At 51.7% G+C, this 11098-nt stretch overlaps 1 protein-coding gene across 1 annotated transcript; it reads right to left on the bottom strand.

Moving 5' to 3' along the window:
- Positions 1-359: 359 nt before the first annotated feature.
- Positions 360-1961, bottom strand: LOC128046997 (ubiquitin carboxyl-terminal hydrolase 17-like protein 6). The gene has a single exon (XM_052639183.1). It carries the CDS (start codon positions 1959-1961, stop codon positions 360-362), a length of 1602 nt encoding a protein of 533 aa, XP_052495143.1.
- Positions 1962-11098: the final 9137 nt, after the last annotated feature.

Below are 11098 nucleotides of genomic sequence, written 5' to 3'. Positions count from 1 at the left end.
CTGGAGACGGGGGAAGAAAGGCAAAGCCACACCCAAAGTCCCATCCCCGGAGGACTCTCCCAGCCTCGCAGAAGTGGGAGGCCCTCGCACCGTGCTCAGACCCGCTCACGCACCCCATTCGCTCCGGCGACTTCCCAGCAGAGCCAGCCCTCGAGAGCTGAGCCGCTCGGGCACGAACCCGTTCCCCGGGAACGCCGAGACCCCGGGCTCACTCCAGGCCCCGCCTTTTCCCCGGAGGCCGCATCGTCCTCACCGCCAGAGAGGAACTCGCTCCTCGTCGGCACTCTTGCTGCGTCGCCCAGGGCGTGCCGCACACAGAGTGTGCCTGGGCGTCTGCACGCATGTGCATCGGAGCCGGCCTACCGCCACAGCCCCAGAGATGGCCGCGGCTTCTTGTTCCTCCCCTTGGTCGCTCTGGCCCTCCCGCTGGCACAAGGGCCCTGGCCGACGTCCGTCGGCCCCGGAGCCGGGGTGTCCGTGCTGGGCCGGTCGAGCCGGTGGTGCTCCTGTGCGGGCGGCGGGCGGTTTCTCCCTCCTCCGTGTCTGGACCGGTGAATCACGACTGCGCCGGCAGGCAGGGCAGCCTGGATCTCGCGCAGCTCCAAGGCCGGCTTCGGTCGGTCGTGTTCTTGCAGGCGTCTCCACTGCTCTAAGCTCATCCCTTCGGCCTCTGTGTCCCCCGGGGACTCCTGCGACCCAGGAGCTCTGCCGCTGGCGTCTCCTGCAGGCTGCCCGGGGTCTGTGGGGTCAGCCCCGAGGGGGGCCGCTGCCCCTCGCCCAGCGCCCCCTTCCCACGCACCCTCCCGGGCGTAGAACAGGACGTAGGCGCCCTGGCTCAGGGCAGCAGTCTCGTCACAGGCGGTCACCTTGGCATCGTCCATCTCACACCATTGGCCGTTGCCCGCTCGGACGTAACAAAAGTAGTGTCCTCGCTCACAGCTCCACCCGGAGTGCACCAGCACGGCATAGAGCACGTAGCCCAGGGGCCCTGCCTTCCGCTCAGACGTGTAGGGCTGCACGTCCAGGCACTGGGGATAGCGCACCTCCTCAGCCCTTTTGGCCCCGCTCAGCTGTGTGAACCGCTTCAGCACCAGCACCAGGACCTGGGACGTGCTGGGCAAAGTCAACCTCTTGGTGGCAGGCACCTTCCGGAGACAAACGCCACAGTCATAGGCATTTTCCGCCTCCAGCTTCTCGGGCTTGACCAGCTCTCTCAGAGCTTGCTCCACACTCGGAGCCGCCGTGATATCCAGGCTGATGTCCAGATAAGGGTCGAACGTGTCCGAGACACCGAGGCAGTGGAGACACTGGATCCGAGACCTCCACGTCCCGCCGAAGATCTGACGGACGACGCTGGTGTCCTCGGAGGCGTGGCCCGATGGCTGGGATGCACTCAGGCACCCTTGCTGCATGCCATTCAGAGTGAACATCAGAAACTCGTGGGCATCTTCCTGCTGGTGTCTGTGGAAGCCCGCCAGCAGGTCCTTGCGGGGCCGGATCACCTCTCCCGCGTGAAGGAGGGCTCGGGTCACGTGAGCTCGCATGGCACAGAGCGTGCAGCAGCCGCCGGCCGGACAGAGGGTGGCGGGCTGCCGGGACACCAGCCAGCTGGCCAGGGGCGGCGTGTGGCTCAGACACTGCAGCGCCGCATTCACGTAGCACGTGTTCCCCAGATTCCGAAGCCCAGCGCCCACCCCCCACGGCCCCCTCCAACTCAGGGCGACTTTCTGGCCACGCGCCAGCCCCGCTGACCCAGGAGCCAAGTCACCCCGCTGGGGGCGCCCGACCGCCGGCGACGGCCCCTCAGGGACAGAGGGTCCCCGAAGGGCATCCGCACCAGCGGCGCTGGCCCGACAACCTTGCCCTCCGGCCAAGACGTTGAAGGGAGCCGGACGCGCACCTCCCCCGTGCTCAGAAGCAGCCCCCGGGGCTCTGCAAACAAGGCCCACGAGGGTTTCCATCTCCTACCTGCAGCTGCACGCCGGTGCCTCCTTCCCTCAGACCGTCGTCTCCAAAAAGGGCCCGGGCCCCGCCCCCTCGGTCCTTTGGGGGCGTTCCCGCAGCCCCACCCCCGCACGTGCAAGCTCCTCATTCGCCGAGGAGGCCGAGGGCCTGCCCACTCCCACTCCCGCCATCCAACCACTGAATTCCCACTTTTCTCGGGGAATTCCCCTCGAGGAAGCCCCGCACGCACTTCCGACCTGGCCCCCTGGACCAAAGGGCTCCGGATGCAAATGATTCGGGGCCATTGGGCCTTCCAGCCTCGCCCGCTAGAGATTCACTGCGGGCCTTCTAAGTTCAGCACACAAATATGGGCTGCAGAGGAATGCCGTGGGCTCACCATTCACATTCTAACACACTTGTGCAAACATATATCTGCCCACCTACCCTCTCCCCTTTAGGGGTCTCCCCACCCCAGACCCCTGCCTGACACAACCGCTCCCCAGACAACAAGAAACCCTTGCCTCAACTTGGCTCTCCAGTGAGGTCCACTCCGAATTCTAGGCTTTCTCACTGGACACTCTTCGAGCGTTCAGGCTCCTAGAACCAAAAGTTGCCGGGAGAGTGGCCCATATGCTTTTCTCCCTTCAGGGCCCTTGGTCAAGCCCCAAAGCGAGCTCATTTCCAAAGGCTTGGGCTTCTTGCAACTTTGGACTCATTTCTTCAGCTCCTTTTATCTCTCTGTTGCCTTTTTCCCCCTTTTTCTTCTTCCTTTTGTTTTTGTTTGGGGGGGGGCGTTCCCTTTCTTTTTTATTTCTTCCTTTTTTATTTTGTGTTCATTTTATTGTTATTCTCTTTTTCTATTTTAAATGCACTAGTTGACTTATAGAGTCGACTTTCCAATTCAGGGGTTCAGCATATGGAATCTAGTTCCCTTACCATGGAGCAAACTTGGCCTCCTTGCATCAGGAGTGTGAATTCTTATCCAAATGGCCGCCAGGCACATGCCTTTCGAAGTATTGGAAGTGTATTTCCTCATTTAATCTTCAAGATAATTTCCTGAGATATGCACTATTATCTACATTTTACTGTTGAGCAAACTGAGGCCCAACTGGAAGCAGAAGAACTATTATTCAAACCCAGATCTTTTGACTATGGAGCCCATGAGCTTAGTCAATGAATTATACTGTCTCCAAATAGTTGAGATATTTATTAGATTATTTAGAAGTTTGGAGCCATTCAAATTGGAATGATAAATTTTAAAATCGTAATTAAATTGGTATTAATCTAAAATATGTAATGTTGCTAGTAAAGATCTACTCTGAATTGGAATACGGTCATTTCATAAATTGGAGAAGTCAATGGCAACCCACTCTAGTATTCCTGCCTGGAGAATACCGTGGCCAGGGGACCCTGGTGGACTGCAGTCCATGGGGTCACAGAGAGTGGTACATGACAGTGACTAACACACAACACATTTCATAAACTGTCTGATGAGTTTTAGGAGCCAGGAGACGCAGAAATCAACCCTGTTCTTATCCTCCTTTCAATTTGATGGTGAAAAAGTGTAAAGTGAAAGTGTTAGTTGCTTAGTCATGTCTGACTCTTTGAGCCCATGGGCTGTAGCCCCTGCAGACTCCTCTGTCTGTGAAATTCTCCAGGCAAGAATACTGGAGTGGGATGCCATGCCCTTCTCCAGGGGATCTTCCCGACCCAGGGATGGAATCCAGGTCTCCGCCCAGCAGGCAGATTCTTTACCATGTGAGCCGTGAAGAGTGGAGCAGCGACAGTGAAGACGCTCAGTCGTGTCCGAGCCTTTGCGACCCCATGGACTGTAGCCCACCAGGCTCCTCCGTCTATGGACTTTCCAAGCAAGTGCACTGGAGGGGGTTGCCTTTCCTTCTCCAGGGGATCTTCCCAACCCAGGGACCGAACCCAGGTTTTCCGCACTTCTGAGCCAGCCATGAAATGGTAACAAATTCTGCAAAGTGCTGTCTAGAAATGGCCACATGGGGGCGACAGTGAATCAACATTAGCACAACCCTGACACAAAGCCTGCTCTTCGTGAGGTAAAACCCGGCTCATTCAATGTCTACAGATTACTTTTATAGACTATTAAAGTATGACTTTTTTATAAAAAATAACCAAATATTTGGAAACTGCTAAATTATTAATATGCTTTTTAAATTCTCAGGTTGGTCTTAGAGCTAATAGATCATAATTGAATATATTCAGGTTTAATTTAGAAAAAACTATGATTTACAGCCCATTTATTTTCAGAAAGAATTTGTGTCAAGCGCTGAAGGGGCAAGTGGTGGAGAGGAGATTCCCCATGTCCAAGGTAAGAGAAAGCCCAGTAAGACAGTAGGCTCTGAGAGAGGGCATCAGAGGGCAGACACCCTGAAACCACAGCCAGAGAAAACTAGCCAGTCTGATCACATGGACCACAGCCTTGTCTAACTCAATGAAACTAAGCCATGCCATGTAGGACCACCCAAGACGGACAGGTCTTGGTGGACAGTTCTGACAAAATGTGGTCCACTAGAGAAGGGAATGGCAAACCACTTCAGTATTCTTGCCTCAAGAACCCCATGAACAGTATGAAAGGCAAAAAGATAGGACACTGAAGAGGAACTCCCCAGGTCGGTAGGTGCCCAGTATGCTACTGGAGATTAGTGGAAAAATAACTCCAGAAAGAATGAAGGGATGGAGCCAAAGCAAAAACAGCACTCAGTTGTGGATGTGACTGGTGATAGAAGCAAGGTCCGATGCTGTAAAGAGCAATATTGCATGGGAACCTGGAATGTCAGGTCCATGAATCAAGGTAAATTGGAAGTGGTCAAACAAGAGATGGCAAGAGTGAACGTCGACATTCTAGGAATCAGTGAACTAAAATGGACTGGAATGGGTGAATTTAACTCAGATGACCATTATATCTACTACTGCGGGCAGGAATCCCTCAGAAGAAATGGAGTAGCCATCATGGTCAACAAAAGAGTCCAAAAGCGGTACTTGGATGCAATCTCAAAAACAACAGAATAATCTCTGCTTGTTTCCAAGGCAAACCATTCAATATCACAGTAATCCAAGTCTATGCCCCGACCAGTAACGCTGAAGAAGCTGAAGTTGAACGGTTCTATGAAGACCTACAAGACCTTCTAGAACAAACACCCAAAACAGATGTTCTTTTCATTATAGTGGACTGGAATGCAAAAGTAGGAAGTCAAGAAACACCTGGAGTAACAGGGATATTTGGCCTTGGAATGCAGAATGAAGAAGGGCAAAGACTAATAGTTTTGCCAAGAAAATGCACTGGTCACAGCAAACACTGTCTTCCAACAACACAAGAGAAGACTCTACACATGGACATCACCATATGGTCAACACCAAAATCAGATTGATTATACTCTTAGCAGCCAAAGATGGAGAAGCTTTATAGAGTCAGCAAAAACAAGACAAGGAGCTGACTGTGGCTTAGATCATGAACTCCTTATTGCCAAATTCAGACTTAAATTGAAGAAAGCAGGGGAAACCACTAGACCATTCAGGTATGACCTAAATCAAATCCCTTAAGATTATACAGTGAATAACAACTAGATTTAAGGGACTAGATCCGATAGACAGAGTGCCTGATGAACTATGGACGGAGGTTTGTGACATTGTACAGCAGACAGGGATCAAGACCATCCCCAAGAAAAAGCAATGCAAAAAAGCAAAATGGCTGTCTGGGGAGGCCTTACAAATAGCTGTGAAAAGAAGAGAAGCCAAAAGCAAAGGAGAAAAGGAAAGATCTCATTTGAATGCAGAGTTCCAAAGAATAACAAGGAGAGATAAGCCTTCCTCAGCGATCAAAGCAAAGAAATAGAGGAAAACAACAGAATGGGAAAGACTAGAGATCTCTTCAAGAAAATTAGAGATACCGAGGGAATGTTTCATGCAAAGATGGGCTCGATCAAGGACAGAAATGGTAGGGACCTAACAGAAGCAGAAGATATTAAGAAGAGGTGGCAAGAATACATGAAAGAACTGTACAAAAAACATCTTCACGACCCAGATAATCACGATGGTGTGATCACTCACCTAGAGCCAGACATCCTGGAATGTGAAGTCAAGGGGGCCTTAGGAAGCATCACTATGAACAAAGCTAGTGGAGGTGATGGAATTCCAGTTGAGCTGTTTCAAATCCTGAAAGATGATGCTGTGAAAATGCTGCACTCGATATGCCAGCAAGTTTGGAAAACTCAGCAGTGGCCACAGGACTGGAAAAGGTCAGTCTTCATTCCAATCCCAAAGAAAGGCAATGCCAAAGAATGCTCAAACTACCACATAATTGCACTCATCTCACATGCTAGTAAAGTAATGCTCAAAATTCTCCAAGCCAAGTTTCAACAATACTTGAACCATGAACTTCCAGATGTTCAAGCTGGTTTTAGAAAAGGCACAGGAACCAGAGATCAAATTGCCAACATCCGCTGGATCATCGAAAAAGCAAGAGAGTTCCAGAAAAACATCTATTTCTGCTTTATTGACTATGCCAAAGCCTTTGACTGTGTGGATCACAACAAAGTGTGGAAAATTCTGGAAGAGATGGGAATACCAGACCACCTGACCTTCCTGTTGAGAAACCTGTATGCAGGTCAGGAAGCGACAGTTAGAACTGGACATGGAACAACAGACTGGTTCCAAATAGGAAAAGGAGTACATCAAGGCTGTATATTGTCACCCTGCTTATATAACTTATATGTAGAGTACATCATGAGAAACGCTGAGCTGGAAGAAGCACAAGCTGGAATCAAGATTGCCGGGAGAAATATCGTTAACCTCAGATATGCAGATGACACCACCCTTATGGCAGAAAGTGAAGAACCAAAGAGCCCCTTGATAAAAGAGGAGAGTGAAAAAGTTGGCTTAAAGCTCAACATTCAGAAAACTAAGATCATGGCATTCAGTCTCATCACTTCATGGCAAATAGATGGGAAACAGTGGAAACAGTGGCTGACTTTATTTTGGCGGGGCTCCAAAATCACTGCAGACGGAGATTGCAGCCATGAAATTAAAAGATGCTTATTCCTTAGAAGGAAAGTTATGACCAACCTAGACAGCATAATAAAAAGCAGAGACATTACTTTACCAACAAAGGTCCATCTAATCAAGGCTGTTTTTTCCAGTAGTCATGTATGGCTGTGAGAGCTGGACTATAAAGAAAGCCAAGCACCAAGGAATTGATGCTTTTGAACTGTGGTGTTGGAGAAGACTCTTGAGAGTCCCTTGGACTGCAAGGAGATCCAACCAGTCCATCCTAAAGGAGATCAATCCTGGGTGTTCATTGGAAGGACTGATGTTGAAGCTGAAACTCCAAACTTTGGCCACCTGATGTGAAGAGCTGACTCATTTGAAAAGATCCTGATGTTGGGAAAGATTGAGGGCAGGTGAAGGGGACGACAGAGTGTTAGGTAAAGACGACCAGGACGCCGAAAAGTGTCTAACAGGCTTTAATGGGGAAGCGCTCGGGGGCGGCGTTCCCGACCCGAACGAGGCAGGTGGAGGAAGTCCGCCCCCGGACCATGTTGGGGGTGGTTTTTATACGTTCGTTGCGAGGGATGGTCAGGCTAGATGGACTGGAGTTCGGAGGCGTCGCGGGCTGACAGGTCCTTCTACGTGGCTGGGGTGGGGCAGCTTTAGCTGGCGAAGTGTGCTGCCCTTGGTCTCCAGGATCTGGGAGGCTCCTTCCGTTAGGGACTTGCCCTGCCCGCGGGAGGGAGAGGAGGGGCGGCCCATCATGGTCCCCAGGGTCGGCCTTACACAGAAGATGAGATGGCTGGATGGCGTCACCGACTCAAGGGACTGAGTTTGAGTGAGCTCCAGGAGTTGGTGGATGGACAGGGAGGCCTGGCGTGCTGCAGTCCGTGGGATCGGGAAGAGTCGGACACGACTGAGCAACTGAACTGAACTGGACTGTCTGGATAGCATGAAAGCATGGGGCATGGTCCTGGTCAGAGGAGAGTGAACCAGGAACCCACAGCCACGGAAGAGAAGCAGCCAGAGTGCTTGCAGGAGGCGCTGCGCTTCGCCGGCGGGGCTGGAGGCTCGAGTCTGCGGGGCATCGGCAGCGCGAGTGCTCCTGGAGGTCCCTCGGGGGCCATCCATCAGGCAGGGCCCACAGCCTGTGCACACACGGCCGCTTCCTCCCAGACTCCCCTTGGCTTCTCCAGCTGGCTTCTCGGAACTCACATTCTGTTCTTTGATTCTGTCCTTCTCTGTGAAACCAGAGCTTCACATCTTCCACCGTGATTTATAATCACTGGCTGCATCACATTAGTTATTCGGGGTCTCGGAGCACACCCAGGATCGGGGCTGGAGTCCTGGACCCAGGTGGAGCCCAGCAAGCCCGTCCTGCACCTGCTGTGAGGAAGACCTGATCCAGGTGCTGCTGCTGAGACGGCCTGAGGCAGACTAGCCAAAGCCTTGGGTTTGAGTTCAGAGCAACAAAGCACCAAAGTTCAGCCCCTCAGCCACAACAAGCAGCAGGCGGGCACCCCCTGCCGAGACACATGCTGGCCCGATGCGGCACTGGGAGCATCTCAGGGCCTGCGGTGTGGACAGAGGGATCCGGACGGGAGGGGAGGGCGGGGTCAGAACTCGGGAAGTGGAAGCAACCCTGGAACCGGCCTGAAACCTAAGTAGGTCAAGAAATACCTATGGAACAGATACCTTAATCTAAAGCATTCCCTAATTCTGCAAGTGAAGAGCCCAGCGCTCAAAATAAGTAGCTGCCTACAGTTGTACTGGAGTTGGTGGCTGAGCTGCGCTGAGATCCGAGGGGCCTCGGCCAGGTTCCCAGAGTGGCTGTGCATGCATGCTCAGTCACTCGGTCGTGTCTGGCTCGTGTCTGACTGCAGCCCGCCAGGCTCCCCTGTCCGTGGGACTCTCCAGGCAAGAATGCTGGAGTGGGTTGCCACACCCTCCTCCAGGGGATCTTCCTGACCCAGGGATTGAACTCACATCTCCTGCAGCTCCGACATCGCAGGAAGATTCTTTATCTCTGAGCCACCTGGGAAGTCCCCAGAGTGGCTTTACTAGAGCTGAAATCACCCACATGGTGACCCTCCACACAGAAGGAGAAGGCAGCCTCAGAGAAACCTCCAGATGGTTGTGACCAGCTGGTGAGGTGGATAGAGAGCTCAGCTGCATCCATGTCAAGGTGTGAGACCACCCCTGGGTGGTGGGAAACCCACACATCAGCAGAGGGAGGAGGGAGATGGAAAACACAGGCAGACAGAGGTGGGTGCCCACTCAGTCCTGCCCCCGGGGACACCTAGCGTCCAGCAGGACGGCACCCCCAGGCATCCCAGGGCCTCACAGAGCTCACCCTCAGGTCCTAAGCTGGGCTTTACAGGTGCAGCCTGAGCCCCGGGGAGCTCAGGGTAGGAGCACCAGACACAGAAGGTCACAAAACCACAGGATCAACAGATACATGCTCTTGGAGCATCAAGTCCCTTCAGATATACACTGGGTAGATAAAAGTTCACTACTAAAATTCTGCTATATTTGTTTAAAAAGAAAGCCATGCATATCTCAGAGTAAAACCTATCTAATTAACAAACACTGAGCGTCCACTTTGTGCAAATAGTGTGAGGCACGAAGAACCAGTGGGCAGTAGGGAGGAATTCCCACAAAGTGACCCAGGCTCAGGGAGCCGCACACAAGGGGCAGCCCTGCACAGCGATGCCAGGTCAGAGACCTTCTGAGAAGGTGGCATTTGAACCAAGACCCAGTGAAGGGGGAGCAAGGCGTGTGCATGGCTATCTGGGGGAGAGCAACACAGCAAGTTTATTTTTCATCGTCTTTAAAGATAAATCATGACTATTAAGATGTTTTGACTTAGGTACCACGTCAGGACCTTTGGCTCTGCTCCCCAGCTTCTTGGAATACATGCTTACTTTTCCTCTCAAGTGAGCTAAGAAAAACGTATTGTTTAGGTGTTGACTTCTCTTGCTAAAAGGCAGTAAGTCAGCCTAACTGGTGATCGAGTCTTCAGAGAAGGGGCATGAGACAGCTGACCTTCCACGATTAAGGAAGCTGGTCCAGAATAGCAGGGCATGCAGAGATTCCTGGTCACCTCAGTAGGGGCAGCATGTCCTGAGAAAGGCTTCTCCGGGGTGGGGCATGCTGTCCTGACTCAGAGTTCGGCCTTCTCCGCTGACTTTTCTCACCTCAAACCACATTGTTCCAGCACCAGTCGCCTAAGTATTCCAGCCTGTCTTCATCCTTCTTTGTCTGAACTTTAAGATCTGAGTGGTTTAGCATTTAAAGACTCCGTAATTAAAAGCCTTTGCATCGCCAAGAGACAGAGCCCCTTCAATGTGGGGAGACAGTTCCGTCTGTTTACTACGTACACACTCAACCACGAAGTCATGTCCAACACTTTGCAACCCCATGGACTGCAGCACGCCAGGCTCTTCTGTCCTCCACTGTCTCCCGGAGTTTGCTCAGTGTCCATTGAGTCAGTAATGCTATCTAACCATCTATCTCATCCTCTACAATCAGTTCCTGTAATAAAAGCCTTGGCATCCCCAAGTAGACAGAAGCCTTCTTCAATGTGGAGAGAAAATGCCATCTGTTTACTACTTATATGCAATAATTTTTGACTGGCCAGAAAGAGAGAGGGAAGTGTGCACTGTGATAACCACAGAGGAAGAACATGGTGAGCAGGCCTGGGGTGGGGCTGGGGGGAAGTGGGTGGTGAGCTGAGACTGGGAAGCTGGTGGTGCTAAGCGGGGCCCAAACACTTCCTCTCCCGCCAACCCCGAGGATTTCCTAAGGCAGGGTTTGGAAACTGCAATCTTGCAGCTTTACTTTTCTATCTTTTATTTTTAAACATAATTATTTGGGAATTCCTTTACTGTGTTTTATTCTGGTTGTGAAAACGTGGTGAGCATATCATCACAGAGGAAGGCTTTGCCTGGTCTGCACGAATGGTCAGTGACCAAACTGGCCTAAAACCCAAGACTCTGATGTTCAGACATCGAATTTCCCACAATTCCTGGCCACAGAGTGTTATTCACAGATGTTCATTAGCTTTGACTGATGAATGTCAGACAAATTATTGGGAAAATAAACATTTTCCACTTTTACAATGATAGTGAAATTCAGTTCT

The sequence above is a fragment of the Budorcas taxicolor genome, chromosome 4 (genome assembly GCF_023091745.1).
Source record: "Budorcas taxicolor isolate Tak-1 chromosome 4, Takin1.1, whole genome shotgun sequence".
Classification (NCBI taxonomy): Eukaryota; Metazoa; Chordata; class Mammalia; order Artiodactyla; family Bovidae; genus Budorcas; species Budorcas taxicolor.
This window is presented reverse-complemented; position numbering and strand designations above follow the sequence as displayed.